This window comes from Chiloscyllium punctatum, chromosome 48 (genome assembly GCF_047496795.1).
Source record: "Chiloscyllium punctatum isolate Juve2018m chromosome 48, sChiPun1.3, whole genome shotgun sequence".
In the NCBI taxonomy this organism is placed as follows: domain Eukaryota; kingdom Metazoa; phylum Chordata; class Chondrichthyes; order Orectolobiformes; family Hemiscylliidae; genus Chiloscyllium; species Chiloscyllium punctatum.
The window spans coordinates 53,394,924-53,413,585 of NC_092786.1; the positions used below are offsets into that span (position 1 = coordinate 53,394,924).

The window sequence follows — 18,662 nt, forward strand, 5'->3', positions numbered from 1 at the left end:
ATGTCATCTGCAAACTTACTAACTGTACCTCTTATGCTCGCATCCAAATCATTTATGTAAATGACAAAACGTAGAAGGCCCAGCACCGTTCCGTGTGGCACTCCACTGGTCACAGGCCTCCAGTCTGAAAAACAACCCTCCACCACCACCCTCTGTCTTCTACCTTTGAGCCAGTTCTGTATCCAAATGGCTAGTTCTCCCTGTATTCCATGAGATCTAATCTTGCTAATCAGTCTCCCATGGGGAACCTTGTCGAACGCCTTACTGAAGTCCATATAGATCACATCTACTGCTCTGCCCTCATCAATCTTCTTTATTACTTCTTCAAAAAAACTCAATCAAGTTTGTGGGACATGATTTCCCATGCACAAAGCCATATTGACTATCCCGAATCAGTCCTTGCCTTTCCAAATACATGGACGTCCTGTCCCTCAGGATTCCCTCCAACAACTTGCCCACCACCAATGTCAGGCTCACTGGTCTATAGTTCCCTGGCCTGTCTTTACCGCCCTTCTTAAACAGTGGCACCACGTTTGCCAACCTCCAGTCTTCCGGCACTTCACCTGTGACTATTGATGATACAAATATCTCAGCAAGAGGCCCAGCAATCACTTCTCTAGTTTCCCACAGAGTTCTCGGGTACACCTGATCAGGTCCTGGGGATTTATCCACCTTTAACTGTTTCAAGACATCCAGCACTTCCTCCTCTGTAATCTGGACTATTTGCAAGATGTCACCATCTATTTCCCTACAGTCTATATCTTTCATATACTTTTCCACAGTAAATACTGATGCAAAATATTCATTTAGTATCTCCCCCATTTTCTGTGGCTCCACACAAAGGCCACCTTGCTGATCTTTAAGGGGCCCTATTCTCTCCCTAGTTACCCTTTTGTCCTTAATATATTTGTAAAAACCCTTAGGATTCTCCTTAATTGTATTTGCCAAAGCTATCTCATGTTCCCGTTTTGCCTTCCTGATTTCCCTCTTAAATATACTCCTACTTTCTTTATACTCTTCTAAGGATTCACTCGATCTATCCTGTCTATACCTGACATATGCTTCCTTCTTTTTCTTAACCAAACCCTCAATTTCTTTAATCATTCAGCATTCCCTATACCTACCAGCCTTCCCTTTCACACTGACAGGAATATATTTTCTCTGGATTCTTGTTATCTCATTTCTGAAGGCTTCCCATTTTCCAGCCGTCCCTTTACCTGCGAACATCTGCCTCCAATCAGCTTTTGAAAGTTCTTGCCTAATACTGTCAAAATTGGCCTTTCTCCAATTTAGAACTTCAACTTTTAGATCTGGTCTATCCTTTTCCATCACTATTTTAAAACAAATAGAATTATGGTTGCTGGCCCCAAAGTGCTCCCCCACTGACACCTCAGTCACCTCCCCTGCCTTATTTCCCAAGAGCAGATTGGGTTGGGATATCTGGTTGGCATGGACAAGTTGGATCGAAGGTAAAAACAAGGACTGCAGATGCTGGAAACCTGAGTATAGATTTGAGTGGTGCTGGAAAAGCACAGCAGGTCAGGCAGCATCCAAGGAGCAGGAAAATCGACGTTTCAGGCAAAAGCGCTTCATCAGGAAACAAGTTGGACCGAAGGGTCTGTTTCCGTACTGTACATCTCTATGACTCTATGACTCTAAGTGAAAAACAGATAAAACACAGGGCAATTTGTGGAATAAAACGTGGAAAACTCCACCTCTAATCAATTGCATTATTCCCAGAAAGAAAAGAAATTACATCACTTTGGCTTTGATCAATGGTGGAAGTGCCTACCTTTTCCAAAAGAATCTCTGTCTTAGGCAGAAATTGGTCCATCCTTTGTTTGAGGGTGAGTGCTATTGAATCAGTTTCCACATTAGCTGTGAGCTATGCCACCTTGTCTTTACTGGGAATAGAATAACTCCTTATCACAGGCAGATGCAACTAGAGGCAATTTTCCCTTCAAGTTGAGGATGGTGACAAGAAAGGCAAATAAATGGCAAGTTTGTCTAATTATCACCACCTCAGCAACTTTTCTTGACTTTCCAAACTTGAAGGTCCTTAAGTGGTCAGTTAGTGGGCATTAGTGGGTACTTAAAGGCATTAGCACATCACCAACTGGGAAGACAAGGTGAAAAGTAGTTGGTTACCTAACTGGGAATTCAGGGAGACTTGTTTACTGAATTGAGGAAGGGAACTTCCTTTGCCCCAGCCTGGGATCAGTATGGGCATGAATGGGGGAAGGAGGTGGCCACTGAAAGCCTTGACCCTGCCCTTGTCTCTGACCTTGTCTCTGACCTGCTGTCTACCTGTGATCCCACACCCAGCAAGACTGGAAAGAAAAAGTCTTATCTTCTCACTGTTGGTTCCCCTGAAGTCTAGACATCCAGTGATAAACTGCAAGGTGGAACTTCAGCATCAAAACCTTCGATTCACTGAAAAGCTCACCAGTCATCTCTTAACAAGCTGATTGGATCACCAAACACTCCCACCGCACACATCAGTTACAATCCGGAAAATCCTGGCCACTGCATAGAACCTCACACAAAGTCTAAAAGTGTGCATAGTTCATTGAAAGTTTCTTAATTTTACCAAGATCTTAGATGCTCCCTTGAGCCTTGCCAAGGAATCAATCTCTTCCAAGACCTACCGTCTTAATAACAGACATGGCCTTCCAGTTTTGCTTTTACCTATCTTGAGATTAGATCTTTCATACCCATCCATCCCCAGCCTCTTTGCACATTCTCCCCGTGTCTGCGTGGGTTTCCTCCGGGTGCTCCGGTTTCCTCCCACAGTCCAAAGATGTGCAGGTCAGGTGAATTGGCTATGCTAAATTGCCCCATAGTGTTAGGTCAATTAGTCAGAGGGAAATGGGTCTGGGTAGGTTACTCTTCGGAGGGTCGATGTGGACTGGTTGGGCCAAAGGGCCTATTTCCAAACTGTAGGGAATCTAATCTAATCTATCTATCTATGGTAAAACAAATAAATGCAATAATAAATATATGGTATGATTAAAACAGTGTTTAGTTTATTAGAAACATCAACTTATATAGTACCTTCAACATATTTTGAGGTTCTTCATAAAAAGAAATGACACATGACATATGAGGATATATTAAGTCAGATGTCTGAAAGCTTGGCTAAAGTAGGGGGTTATAAAAGTAAGGAAAGCAAAGAAGACAGATGGAGGTGTGGAGAGGATATACTAAAGCTTGGACAATTGAAGGTGTGACCACTCAGAGTGGAGCAGTTAAAATTTGGAACGTTCAAGAGGCCAGAAGTTACAGACATCCCCGAGTGCTGTGGACAACAGGGAGAGATTACAAAAAGAGTGGTGAGGCCATGGAGGTATCTGAAACAAGAATGGCAATTTTAAAGTCAAGACATTGCCAAAATAGAAGTCACTGTAGACCAATGTACACTGGGACAAAAGGAAAATGGGACATTGTGTGACAAAGGAAGCAGAGTTTACCTATTCCAAAAAGGGTTCAGGGGAAGGAGCCACTGGATTCAAAGCATTCACTCTGTTACTATCCTTCCACAGATGCTACCAGTTTTCCCGGAATGTGGAGGTGCCGGTGTTAGACTGGGGTGGACAAACTCAGAAGTCACACGGCAGTAGGTTATAGTCCAACAGTTTTATTTAAAATCACGAGCTCTTAGAATGCTGCTTCTTCGTCAGGTGAAGTGACTTCACTTTGCCACCTTACCTGATGAAGGAGCAGTGCTCTGAAAGCTTGGGATTTTAAATAAAACCGTTGGACTATCACCTGGTGTCATGTGACTTCTGAGTTTCTCTAGCACCTTCTGTTTAGTTTATTTTGGTTCTCCAGCATCCACAATATTTTGCTTTTATTTGAATTTCCTGCATATGTTGTCTATTTGTTTGCTGTAGTACTTACACCAACCAAAAAGGTGTCAATTGTATGAGGCATTAGACAAAATTAGGAAACTCAGTCAGATCACAGAAGTTGCAGGTCATCTGGAAGTTCATAAATTAGCTTTAGAATCCATTGGGAGGGTACTTGTAGCATAATGGTAGTATCCATACCTCAAAACCAGGCAGTCTGAGTTCAAGTTCCATCTGCAAGTATGAAATAGCATTGTTGAGCAAGGTAATTAGAAAACACAGAAAAACTTATTGGTTGGAATGGTTCTCTCCAACACTCCTATTCCCAGAGAAAGGAAGGATCATTTGGATGGAGCTCTTTGCTGGCTAGCAATATAATCCCTACAGTGTGGAAGCAGCCACTTGACCCATTGAGTTCACACCAACCCTCCAAAAAGCATCCCATCCAGACCCACCGCCTTTTCTTTCCCTGCATTTCCTATGGCCAACCCACCTAGTCTGCACACCCCTGGACACTTCTGACAAGTTAGCATGGCCCATCCACCTTAAGTTGCACATCTTTGGACAATAGGAGGAAAGTACAAACTCCACACAGACAATGGCTGGAATCAAATGTGGGTCCCCTGGCACTGTGAAGCAGCAGTGCTAACCGCTCAGCCACCATGCTGCCCCACATTTGATTTGTTAATCATTGCTTTGCATTAGTTGGGCATGGTCACTATCAATTCTACTGTTGGTTTTTGAGCCTATTGGAACATTAACATCAGTGAGTTTACTGAGCTTCCCTCTTTTTCCGAGTTCCTCAATCTGCTTTTTTGTCTAACCCTTCAGTGTTTATATTGGATACGATTTCCAATTAGAAACAATTAAAGAATCGTGGCTAATTGCATAAAGTGGTCACCCATTTTGGTAAGCTATACATTAAAACAGGTTTGATCTCATATGATTGCTATGACAATTATTTCATCCTGAATCCTTATTTAAAAGCTTTTCACATCTTGCCTTGTGCTAAAGAAACATTAGTTATTTCTGTAAGACATTAAGATTTATGGCGGGAACAACACAGCCGAAACGACTCTTCAAACTACATCACATTCATTAACGTGCAGATTCATACATTATGTGTCACTATAAGATTGTCAACATTGTTTAAACATCTTTATTTTAATGTGATTTAAGAGAGAATCAATCTGAAAATAAACTGGCGTGTAAAATAATTCTCGGTTAAGATCTTTTGCAACAAGTTATTTTTAAATAGCTCCTGCCACAAGTTATGCAATATTATCCATTCGAAAATTGATTAAAATTGTGAAAGAAAGTGCTGCACATCGCTACAAAAAACCGGAGCTAGTGGGAGCGGTCAATGGTTGCTGGAGGGGGGGTTGGAGTAATGTGAATGCAGTGCATTGTAGAGACGGTTTAAAGAATAGCTTAAACCCCATCATTTGCGCACACGATGCACGCAGTCGCTGGCAAAACAGCAAAACCTCGGTCGAGGGGCCGCCTGGTGACACACCCCAGCAGCTGAAAAAAACATTGAGGTGATCCGCGCAAGGAATTAAAAAATATGGTGCAACCAAAAATGTCTTTAAAAGCGGGTTCGCTGCAAACTCCAGCTGTCGCGAAAGCTCGACAGGACGACGCTATTATTGCACATCCTATGATTGCATTATTTTTCTTTCGTTCTTTTTCGCAAAACAAAAAACAAATGCACGTTTACAAAGACGGCCATGCCGCGTTGCAGCAGAGAAACTGTTGCGTAGTTACTGGGTTCTGCATTATTTCTGTGCCTCTAGCGCGGCGCTGGAGCTCGGCAGAGAGCGCCTGTGGGCAGTAGGTAAAACCACTTGCTTTATTTGATAATTTGCATCGAGAAGTGAAAGGTTTTATGTCGTGGAGTTTGCAATTTTTAATGTTTTTTTCTGAAAGAAATGTTGCGATTAAGATGGCGCCCGGGTGCTCACGTGACCCACTGGGTTTTTTTGTTACATTTGTTGTCGCCGGATTCGATGGCCGCTGCGTATGTCCCGCCCTCTGCCCCGCGATGCTGACTGGGCTTCGGCGCCTGTCAATCAGTAGACATACGAGCCTATTGGTTGACCCGGCTGTCAATCAGATCTCAGCCCTTCTCATTGGTGTGTCGCGCTGCTGAGTGTTCCCCGCCCATTAGTTTTTTTAGTTTTAATTTTCTTTCCCTCTCTCTTTGGGCTTGTAGTTAAAAATTGAGCGTGACGCACATTAAAATTTATAGCATTTCATTTGCTCCTGTGCATATGTTCAAAAGTTGCAAAAATATGCACACGTACCGTTTTCAATCATTTGAAATGTTCACTCTTTTTTTTTAAAAAAAGTATTTTTCACAATGATTGGACAATAAGGTAATTAAATTTTGTGCATGCTAATGAAGAACCATGCGAGAAGGACGTTGACTCTTGTGTGCCTCATGACATGACAATGCCCTTCCATTTTGTTGTGTACAGTAAGCGACTGTTGCTTGGGTGCTATGCTGTGTTATTTAGATGACTTGCATTTAATGTGTAAAGATATATACTAAGCGACTTAATTTGCTCTTGATTTGAGGTTGGATTGATTTTTATATTTTAAAAAAAATAAACAACGCCACGTGGTGGGTGTTGTGTTTCGGTCCCTTCTACTTACTTTGGAAGAATCAGTGTTAAGGATTTTATGGAGCTGTTGTTAACAATGTCTGATTGCTGTCAAGTTTTTAAGAAATTATTTCGATCCCGTTTACTTCTCAGTTCGATCAATGTACATTTGCAAAAAGCTGAACTTTTGACAGCGAGGAACTTAGTTGGCTTGACCAGAAGTTGTACTCTTGTACGTGTAAAGTGTTATGATAGAGGGAGAAAGAAACATTGCTTTTTTTAAATACTCCAGTTTTAACCGAGCTTTTGGGGGAATAAGACTTTTCTTCACCCATATTAAAAGACGCCATTTGCCACCATGCTTTTCCATGTGAATGGCTATTAAATGCATTGAAAAAGCCTAGCTGCAACCGAACTTAACAGCTTGGAGCTCCCGCCCCGGCCTCTGCTTCCGTCTTTTTATTGGGGGATGTCCTGAGCTGGAGGGATGCTACTCGCGGACTGGTACGTCCGTCAAGGTAGCCTTGTCCCCGCCCCTCTTTGGAGTTAGTTATCAAGTTGGGTTGGCTGGGCGGTGTAGTGGCGTTAGTCTGTATTACAAGTAGATCTTTCTCCCTGTGTGAAACAGCATTTTGGTGACCAGAGCGTTTGTCTTCATATTGTAAATCAGCCTTGGTGGCAAAGATGGATATGCCGAAAAGAATTAATTTAGAGCTACGGAATAGAACGCCTTCAGATGTAAGATTTGTCCAAAAGAAACTTGTAGACTTTTAAAAAAATATATGTTGTTGTTTAGATTTTTTTTAAGAGGAGAAATAGTTGTTGTGGGGTCCTGTCTGTTTATACATGGAGCAGTTAGCATACCTGCTCTCCCAGGAATCTGGTTGCAAATGTATTAGAATATTCTATTTTTATATTTGTATATTTATTTGCTCTTTTAACTGCTAAATTTTGTTAGTATCATCATGGACTGTAACCTCAGTTGGATTGGATGAAATGCACCAAGAGTTTTGCAAGTGTCTTTGAAACTGATTACTTAATATTGCTGGTGCTTGGCAAACTTTCATCTTTTTTTTAGAAAAAGTGAAACGTTTGAAGTTTGCAAAACGCGTGAAAAGAACTTGAGTAATAAAAGATACATGGAGATATTCCAGTCGGTGATCAAGGGAGAATGGGGAGCCATATTTGCAACTTCATAGTCATGAACGCGCCCATTCTCGGATATTTTTCTAAATTACAAAGTACTCCAATGATAGACAACATTCCGAGGTTAACAGGACTGTGCGGTTGAGGTTAATCCCATGCTTGATTTTTCTTGGTATTTACGCTTCCCGTTTATTTTAACTTTGGAAATAAAATCTTTAGAATGAGCGAAAGACCTTGTGGGACAAAAATAGTTGCTGTTTGACATGAATCTCTGCATTACGCGCGCATGAGATCTTGGTGTGGATCATTTTGGCTACTGTAAATATGTTTAAAATGCACAAGAGACGCGCAATTTAAATTTTAAACCTGCAAATTTCGGCTTCCAAAAGATTTTAAACTCGAGTAACCCAGGCTGGAACAAAAACTTGGTTTTCTCTCACTTGATCTGGTTATTGAACTCGTTTTTTTTCCCAAAAAATATCTTAAAGGGGGAGGCTCGTCTATTTAAATTACCGACTGCATTGAAAATATTATCTTTTTCCTAGAATGTTTACGGGATAGAAATTATTGCATTTTTCTTAAGAGCTTGATCTTTAAATTATCTGTCTGTGACCGTGATATCCTAGCAGGTTTCCAATGGGAGGGAGGGGGGAGAGAATAGCTGCGCGTTACCTCGTTGATGTTTTTGTAACGTTGGTACACTATCGCCGAAAAAACAGGGCAGGCTGGGTGTAAGAGTTAAGCGGGCAGTTTAAGCGGTATGTATGTTTTTCTAAATTACGAGATTGTTCAACCTTTTTTTATTTGGAGGAGGGGGGCAGAGAGGTGAGAGACGGAGCAAGGTAGGGAGAAGTGTTAACGATTTAGGGGGGGGAAAAGCCACAATCATCTTCCGTGTCAGCGACACAGCCTTCTGAGAAATCGGGGCCAACTTTGGAACTTTGTACCGCGTTGGCAGGACCCGAACCAGCATTAAGTAGGACGGCCGCCATTTTATTCAGGGCTTGGAAATAGAAATGAAGAACATAAATACCGCGCTCTTTTTATTTAGAGCTTTCTTTTTAAATTTTAACCCGGAGGGTAGAAGCGGAGGGACGACTATACGGATCGGTGTGTTCGGCTCTCTGTAGGGGCTACGGTGAAGCCCGGAGGAAACGATAACGAGAGAAAAATGATAACCGCCCCCCCCCCCAAAAAAAAATGCAAGGACGAAAATACAGTAAGCTTGCGTCATTGGGGAAATCGAGCCCATCAGTTTTTTTTTCTCTCTTAACCCGGCTTGAAGAAAATTTAATTAAGATATGGGGAGGGAAAGGGAGAAGATCAACTTTAACTGGGGGCGGGGGAGATAAACATGATCCGGGAGTTGCTGCTTTGTGACCAGAGGAAGAGAAGGCTGGAGGAGGGCTGAGGGTGGTGGCTGTTGTGTTTTTTTTTGTTTAATTGTTAAAAAGTCAAAGCTGATGTTTAAAATCATGTGAAATCGCAGTCCCAGGTAAAGTTTGCCTCCTTGCTTTGGCCCTGGTTGCCATTTTGTAATGTAGCAATTGTGTGGAAGGCGATGTAACAATTTGCGGTGTCGAACGTTCCAATTTGGAACTCTGCAACTTCGCAACATTCGGCGTTCTATCAGGAGCAGCCAGCAAGCAAGGTCACCAAGGGTCCTCCCTCCCCTCTCGTCCCCATCCTGTTTTGGAGGAGGTGGGCTCGTTGTATAACCACCTTTTTAAAGTTGCTGTTATGGGGTGGTGCCTTTTCTATTCTAGGCATGTCTGTGTAGATTTTTCGCTCATGTTTTAATAATTTGTTTTCTTACCCCCCCCCCCCCCCCCCCCAAAACAAAACATTGTGTTGTCAGTGAACGTATCTGCAGACCAGGCTGCTGGGTTGTGCTGTGTGTGTGTTGTGTTGGTTTTTTTTTTGGAGGGGGTGGTGATTGGTGGCCTGCGAGTTTGATTATAGTTTGAGAATTGTGAATCCTCATTCCCTCAGCCTTGGGAAAGGGATGAGACTCGGACACGTGAAGCATGAACCACGCACGCCCCTGTGAGGTGTCTCCTTCCGAGTTTGTGGTGTTTCGTTTATTCCGAATTATAATCCCACATTACAATAGGTCAATTGTGCATATGTTCGGATGCTATAATGCATGTTTTAAACCAAGAACAAGCCGTATTGCCTGCAATTTGACACGCTGGTTACATAACTCAGCTCCTGAATCCAGATTTTTCGCGTTTTGTGTCTTTTTAAATTTGTATTCGGTTTAATTTTGTGGTCGCTAAATTGTTGGCAATTTGTCATGGGATGTTTAGTGTACCCACTCCAACGTCACCTAAGTGTGAATTACTGTTGCTGATGTAGACCATATGAGGAGTCAACTTCTTACTTTGGGTTTAGGATGCAAATATAAAACACAGGATGTACATAGCACATCATTTCAACATCTGGAGAGAAAAGACTAGTTTGAGATTTTGGCTAGTGTCTGTTTTATTCTGCAGTAATTTGCCACAGATTGGAATGGAGAAAGTTATTTCAGAATAGTTTGTGGTGATCAGATCTACTGCTCAAATTGTGATCTTAGAGTTTTTTTTTCTGCTGAGATTACCCTACCTTAATTTTTTTTTAAAAAGTAGTGTCCATGCTGGGAAAATGCTTTTATATATTTGAATACGTTAGCATTCAGCACTCTATGGTTTATGTGCCTGTCATTACTTTCTGTCCAATAGAGTTTCCATCCTCAGATGGACTTTCATGGGAGTAGTGGTCAGTTTTGAGTTGTTTTGGACAGTGCTGTTGATGCCAGACACACACTCTACTGGGGCCATTTCAAATAGGGTTGCCTTTAAAATGTTGGGGTTGTGATCTGAGACACTCATTTGGCCTCTAGAGCTCCAGTAGCAATTGTTACTTGCTTTGACTCCCTCCTTCCCTCCACTGGAACACTGTTCACACTCTGGAAGGTATGAGTTTAACCACCTTGGCATTACTTTAACGTTAATGGCCCAAGAGGACGAGTGCTTTCTGTTACAATATTGGATTTTGGTGAACCCATGTGTTGCTATAATCAGTGCATTGTAAACTGATGTCTTAAAAAAATCAATGGGATAGAATTGTATACCATTAAATTTCAGAAGTGTTGAAAGTTAGAATAGTTATGTTTTTTTGGAGGCAAGATCAAGCCTTTGCATGTGATTGTTGCATCTTTTTATTACATGTTCTGGTAGATCTTTCACGTGTAATGTTTTCTTTTTGGTATGATGTGTTGCCTAGATTGTGTAGCTTGTGTATTGCATTGGCTTGATACTATCGCAGAGACTTGCACCTGGATATTTAGACTATTATGAAACAGGATGTGGAAGTGTTGGGCCTTGAGTTAGGATATCGATGTGCATATCTTGACTTGCCTCCTAATTAAGGATTTGATTAGTTGGCCTATGTGGAAACCATCCTAAAATGATTATACATTTTTAAGTTTTTAAATCCAGTGGCCAGTTGGTGGATCTCTTTCCTGATGAGGTTACGATGTTGTTGCAGTCTATTCTGAAGCAGCAAACCTGACCTGACTGCAATACGTATACTTTAAAATGAAATGAGGTAATGTAACAGAATATTTGGATGGATTGGTAAAGGTATGTCCTCCGGGAGATGGAACACTTTCCATTTTGGGAACTTGGTGTCAACGTTGAGCAGCAACTAACACTGTCTTTTCGCTACTTAGCTTGGGGTAAAGCCACATTGTTTCAGAAGCACTGACTGTGCACTTGTATTGTGACATTGCCAGTTTCTAGTTCATCCACCACTGTGGTCTCGTTCTCCAATCTGAATGGAACACTTTACGCATTGCTGTTTCATTTTTTGAGGTTGGTGATTTTTTTTTGGTACAGAATTGCATGAAATTAAAGTCAGCCTTTTACACCCCCCCCCCCCCCCCCCAAGCTAATCTGTGCTGCAGACATTTGGCTGATTGGGCAGCATCTCTGGAGTGAGAAACGGGGTTCATGACTTCTGGTCAATGATCTTGCATCGGGGCGCTTTTCCAGTATAAGGATACAGCTCCAGAAAGATAGGGACTCATAGCAAAGGGGTGGATGGGGGTTTGCAGGAGGGAGTGTTGATGTCCAGGAGTCTGTGAAGTTTGTGATCCTTCTCTTTTTGAAAGGAAGATAAAGTTTTGTTTTCCTTGTTTTTAAGATACAAAATGTAAATGTGTAACAGGGCAACTTTTGAGGTTGGATCAGTTGGCATGCCTGAGGGAGATGAGATTGTTTAATCGCGCGCGCACAAAATGTTGGACTGCACCAGGAACAATAGACCTCTTTCTAGGAGAGAACCCTCTGGCCATGCAAAGAAGTGGCAGAGGTCTAGGTTTGAATCCAATCGGAATTTGTTGAAGCCAGTGATCACTGCCTGTGAAAGAACTGTCGCTGTAAAAACAGCTGGTTTTTGGATTATCATGTCATCACATATTCCGGGAAATGGAACACTAAGTGAACAAGGTGGAAGAACCAAATGGCAGTCCCATCAGAAAGAAAAGTGATAGTGAATTAAACCAAAAGCAAGATGCCATGGATGCTGGAAATCAGAAAGGAGACCAGAAACTGATATCCTTATGTGAGATGCCTCCCATTCTGCTTGACCTAACCCTATGGCCCAACCTTAAAGGTGTTGCCTAATGGCTTGTTTCCATGCTGTAGAGAGTCTAATCTACCTCTTTTTACCTAACTCTTTTTTTTTGCCTAACTCCATTTGCCTATCTAATTTCCTTTTTAAATGTGTTAAGAATCGTCAAAATAACTTGAGTATAATTGTGACTGACTCCTGTCAAAGTATATTTTGATAACTCTGATGTGAAGTTCTTGACGATGCTTCGTTTTGTTTTAAAGATACCATACAAATACTGGTGTTTGTTGTTGTAATGTGAGCTTGTTGACCTTAACTTGAACCTATCCCAAGCAATGCACGTGGACTTGGTACTCAAGTTTTGAATTCACACATTGTCTGTGTGAGGTTTGTTTTTTATTTGAAAGGTGCTGGTAAAGGCTGTTCAATATTGGAGTCTAATATTAGAGTCATTAACATGGTTTTGATACAGCCATTTAGAATTGTGCAATCATTTTCCAACTTTCTTTAAAAATCGCACAAATGCAGAGTTTAATGTCTGGGATGCGGTTTTTTTTGGGGTCTTGCATTCCAAACGAGCTATGCTGTAACTGAGAGTGATGTGTTATCCGTTCCTACACTGTGTTGTCAGCTTTGAATGGTAGTTTGCATTTACGTAGTGCCACCTTACAACATACGACTTTAATTCAGAACAATGTTAAGCTGCAAAAGGTGGCAGTTGAGGATCTGGGCTTTAAAGAGTCTCTTCAGGAAGCAAGTAAAGGGAGTGGCAGAGGGGTTAGGGAAAGAAGTTCCGAGCTCCAGACCTAAACAACATGGTCACAAGCAGTGAAGTGATTAAATTTGGAAAGTGTTCAAGACAGGATTTGGATCGGAATTGTGGTAGTGACTTAGAGTAGGAGCAAAGCTATGGAGAAGGTGAGCATTTTAAGATCAAGATGTTTAACAGGAAGCCACTGTAGCAATCTGATCCTGGATGGGGATGACTAGGATCCCAGCACCCTCTTGGTGCCAGGCAAGTAGAATAGGTTTGTTTGAAATCTCTAGCTTTTGGAGCACTGCTCCTTCGTCAGAAGGTCCGGACTTCACTTGACAAAGGAGCACCGCTCTGTAAGCTTGTGATTTCAAGTAAGCCTGTTGGGCTATCACCTGGTGTTGTGATGTCTGACCTTGTCTACTCCAGTCCAACACTGGCACCTCCACATCACCACCTGCTAATGCAAGAAGGGGCAAGGGTAATGTTTTATTTCACCCCCTCCCCCACTGAGACGACTAATAATGAGCAAGTTCAGAAAATGTGCCCTGAGGGTCCACATTTGAGGGATTGGATGGGCTTCCCTCAAGATCTGCGAAAGGGAACACTTCAATCAAACCAGCAGATGTATTCTGAGTTTAAGTGCAGACCTTGGATGTCAAGAGTGAACTGTTCAAATGCCATTTTGCCTTTTTTTTAAAACAAAAACTCTCATTTTATGTATATTTTGTGCTGATTGTTGACAGTTCACAGAAATCGTTTTTAAGCTCCAATCTAGCTGGATTCCTTTTCAATTAATTAAACTATTTACCCTGAATGTATAGTTGTTTCGACCTCCACATAGCATCCATTTGATACTGCTAGCTTGAAGTTTTGTCTCTCCCACATGTTGGACATGATTGGTTGAAACTTTACACTGGGGTGGGGTAGGTGTTTTAGATAGAACCTGATCAAAAATCCAGTGAAGGCAATGGTTGTATTGTGGGAAGGTTACTGAGCAAAAGGATTGTGGTGTAACTTTGGATATTGCAAGATTTTGCTTTTAACATCTTTTTAATTTTAATTGTCTTCATATCCGTCCATGGTCTTGCTGCTACTCCCTATCTATGTAATTCTCTCAGCCCATAGCCCCCCAGAGATCTCTGCCTCTAATTATAGCCCCTTGTGATTTCCCAAACGTCATTGTTCCACCAATTGGAGGCTGTTCCTTCAGGTTTAGTCTTACAGTCTCACTGTCCCTTTTTTTTTCTTTTGATAAAGACTCTTCCTTGCTAATCTACCTATCCAAGCAAGCTTTTGGCTCTATCTTTTTTTAATTTCCTTTTTATGTACCTCAGTTTCATGTTCTGTAATGCTCGGAGTGTCATTTAGATTTTTTGTTACATTAGTAACACTGTCATTGGCAAGAAAAAAGATTGTGGAGTGTTACCTCATGGTTTAGAGCTGAGGCAGTAGGTGGTGTTTGGAAGATGGGCCAAATGGCCTGATGAATTCTTCTGGTCTGATCAGGAAGTTTTAATCTTGCAGGGTGGGTGGGGTGGTCATGTCTGCTCTCGATTACTTGATTTTTTAAAGTACAGAATTAATCCAGTGCCAAAGCTTTTGAGCCCTGGGTTAATCTCGTATCTGGACATCCTGATAAAACCACTTCCTCAGGGAGGTTTCCTTCAGAATAACTGTCTTTGCACACTGCTGTGGAAGAGGGTTTGTGTGAATTATACACTGTGTGTTTGAAATGAGTGGAATGGTGGATTTTACCCTGCAGCACTTACAAGTTGGAAATAATCTTGGGGAGGGGTTGGGTGATGGGGTTAAGGATCTGCCCATACAGTTGATTTACAATCTTAAGGTTTATTAGTTTCCCCTGGCTACTTTTTGAGGACTGAACCACTTTTTTGGTCTACGTGGTGATTCTCCTAATTGGTCTTTGGAATTTTGCAACTTGATGTGGACTTGAGGATTTAGTACGTGCATTCACCCCGTGACTGCTATCTCCAGCTGTGTTTTAAATCCATTTTGCTGTTAAGGGCTCATGGTTTTATCAACTTCTGCAGTGTAAGGGCAGGCATGAGTGTATCACTGGGCTGCATTACCCTACAGTTGCTTGAACACAAAGGGGAATGCCGACTATCAATCAAAACAGAATTCCTGATGGAAGGGCTTTATGCTCAATGTTGATTCGCTTGCTCCTTGGATGCTGCCTGCCTTTTCCAGCACCCCACACTCCGCTCTGATCTCCAGCATCTGCAGTCCTCACTGTGTCTTAAACAGAGGTGCTGATGTAATCTCTACGAGAAAATGTTCAAAGTCCTGGAAGATATCAATAAATGAACTAGACCAACCACGGATGTGACAAACTAACACCTAGTGTGGAAGATGATGGTTTGGTATTCAGAGCCAAGAGGGAAACCTTATTTCTAACAGCTGTTTAATATTGTGTAGATTGGCCTGGTCTGTGATAGCAGTAGTGTGCACCTTGTAACCAAGTCAAACATCCTGTGGCGATCCTTGAGAATGTCTGTCTTATTATTGAGCAAAATCTGGCGATCTCTCAAAAGCAGGTTAGGAAGTGCTTAGTCAAACAGGTTTTGAGGAACTGCTTAAAAAGTGGAGTGGGGGCAGGGGGGAGGAATTATGCCTTTCGATGGTCAATAAGCGACAAAAATGATGTGGCGATTATACTTTGGACCTCTTGCCTTTTATTTCCCCCCCAAAAGTCTGAGGTGGCTGAAGGGGCTTGTGCTGACTTTAGGTAGTGGAGGAGACTGGAAGTGATTTGAAAAGTTGTGATGTTTAAATTATCAGTGTAGTGCATTAGGATTGGGTAGAAAGTGCAGTTTGGAGTGACTTCTGAGCCACTTTTTTTTAATGGCCAACCATTTCATTCAGTTTGTTGCATGGCCATTTGCTGGGGCGTGTGTTTACCTAAAATGCTGTGTCTCTGCAGTTCAGATTATAAAACAAAAATCTTGTAAACTCTGCCAAGTAAGTTTGACGGAGTGCTTTGTTTTGAACGTGCTGAGCCTGGGTATGAACCTGACCCAGACGGAGTCTCTCGCCCATGCTGCTGTTGGGTGCAAGGGTCCTTTGAATCCAGACCGCCCAGAAATTCACTGTTCTTGGGCACGTGCCAGAGTTTAGACACTTTAGGGGAAATTGCGGGAGAGGTGGAAAAACCATCTCCGGAATGTTGGTTCCAGCAAAGCAGGTGTTGTGGAAGATTATTTATCTCAAACTCTGCAAATGCAGCTGTCTCTCTCCGTTGCTGTAGTTGAAATGATCAGGTGGGAAGCTCCTTCTTTACAAAAGGTTGTGATGTTCAGTTGCCAAATACCACACTTTTTTCTTTTAAAACTTTGCCCACAAACACACACACTCCCAAATATTTTTAGTTTCCACTTGTTTGATTCTTTCCATATGTAATAGTCAGAACAAGGAGTTCTGGAGATGGGTGTTTTTGAAAGAAGTGCTGGTGTCTCACTGCTGTAATGATCGGCTTCCTTTGTTGCAAAAAATGGGAGTAAAAACCTAGTGGGAGTCACTTCACCCATTGAAAACTTGAGTCAAATTATCTGTGGTTTGTAAATATGGCACAAAAGATTGTGTGTACCTGACAGCTTTTACAGGGATTTAAAAGCTGTTTTTCCAAACCTGCCTCTATAGTTTGGCCTGTACTGTCTTGGAGCCAGTGGGATTGAGTCCCTAATTACTGTTAATAAGCTAGAATTCTGTGTATGCAGTTTTAAATATGTCGTTTTGGCAGATAAATTTAATCCAGGCCATTAGGTTTCAGTTTGAATGTTTATTGCTGTTCAGCCTTTTGGAAAGTTTAGTCTAGAAGTGTGTAGGTATTTGGCAATTGAAACATTGAGCTACTTGGTTGCCTGGATTGGTTTTCTGTAATGTAACATATCTGGGCAGGTTGATTTTAAGAAAATATTTGTAATGGGGCTGTTGTGGCACAGTGGCAGTGCCTGTGCCTCTGGATTATGAGGACTGGGTTTAAATGCTCCCTCCAGAGGTGTGAGATAATACATCTCTGGGCTGATCTTCAGAAAATATCTTCAGGATCAGCTGCAGGATCAAGTCATGTGATCCAACTGGGAAGTAATGCTGTTCAAACCTCATTTTAAAGCCTCCCGTTCTCCCCTGTACCTTGTCTAACCCCAGTGGTATGCATTAATTAACAACAAAATACCGAAAACCGAGTAACATATTAGCAAATTTGCTGATGATACAAAGCTGGGTGGCAGGGTGAAATGTGAGGAGGATGTTAGGAGATTACAGGGTGACCTGGACATTTAGGTGAGTGGACAGATGCATGGTAGATGCAGTTTAATGTGGATAAATGTGTGGTTAGCCACTTTGGCAAGAACAGGAAGGCAGATTACTGCCTAAATGGAGTCAAGTTAGGGCAGTACAAAGAGATCTGGGTGTTCTTGTACACCAGTCAATGAAGGTAAGCATGCAGGTACAGCAGGTAGTGAAGAAAGCTAATAGCATGCTGGCCTTCATAACAAGAGGGATTGAGTATAGAAGCAAAGAGGTGCTTCTGCAGCTGTACAGGGCCCTGGTGAGACCACACCTGTAAGTATTGTGTGCAGTTCTGGTCTCCAAATTTGAGGAAAGACATTCTGGCTATTGAGGGAGTGCAGCATAGGTTCACGAGGTCAATTTCTGGAATGGCAGGACTATCTTGTGTTGAAAGTTGAGCGACTGGGCTTGTATACCCTTGAGTTTAGACTGAGGGGATCTGATTGAGACGTATAAGATTATGAAAGGATTGGACACTCTGGAGGCAGGAAACATGTTTCCGCTGATGGGTGAGTCCTGAACCAGAGGACACAGCTTAAAAATAAGGGGTAGGCCATTTAGGACCGAGATGAGGAGAAACTTCTTCACCCAGAGAGTGGTGGCTGTGTGGAATGCTCTGCCTCAGAGGGCAGTGGAGGCTCAGTCTCTGGATTCATTTTAAGAAAGAGTTGGATAGAGCTCTCAAGGATAGTGGAATCAAGGGTTATGGAGATAAGGCAGACAGGATACTGATTAAGGATGATCAGCCATGATCATATTGAATGGTGGTGCAGGCTCAAAGGGCAGAATGGCCTACTCTTGCACCTGTTGTCCAGGTTTATAGTCTCTGTTGGGGACAGGAGGCCACCTTGTTTTTGGGCAAGAGGCCTTGAGTTCAGAGATTTCAGTTGGAGTTGTGATTTAACCCAGATTGATGCTCCTGGTGCTGTACAGAGGGAGTTGGGGAATATGATATTAAACTGAGGGTCTCCTTGAGTGAACGTAAATCATTCACAGTGCTATTTGCCTAAAATTAGGGACATTCCCTGCCCGAGACAATACTCATCTGTTGACTGATGCCTGAAAGCAAAATGCCAAGCTCTGACCGTGTTCAGAGAAGCTTGCATCACAATAATAACTGAGCTTCAGAAACACTCTCTTTGGCCTTCTCTATCTCTGTCACTGACCGGTCTTCACTCAAATCCAGTAGGAAAAATGTATTTTTAAAGCACATTCTGAAGGAAGGTGCTGAGCTTCATCCTGCATCTGATCAAAGATTGAAGGTAATATGGAAGGGCTTATGAAAAGTTCTGGTAAAGGGGAGTGTGCCAAATTAAAAGTCTCCCTACTAAGTTGGGATGAGGGGACCAGAGTTGTATCCTGTAAACTCCCAGTTGC

The 18,662-nt window shown here is 42.1% G+C and overlaps 1 protein-coding gene across 2 annotated transcripts in view; it reads left to right on the forward strand.

Annotated features, from left to right (window-relative positions):
• The first annotated feature begins 7,016 nt into the window (after positions 1-7,016).
• Positions 7,017-18,662, forward strand: part of anp32a (acidic (leucine-rich) nuclear phosphoprotein 32 family, member A) — a 33,877-nt gene continuing 22,231 nt past the window's right edge. For both annotated transcript variants that reach the window (XM_072565253.1, XM_072565254.1), the window contains exon 1: positions 7,017-7,192. In XM_072565253.1, coding sequence (XP_072421354.1) covers positions 7,139-7,192 — 54 coding nt within the window. In that variant the 5' untranslated portion in view covers positions 7,017-7,138. The remainder of the gene's footprint in view (positions 7,193-18,662) is intronic.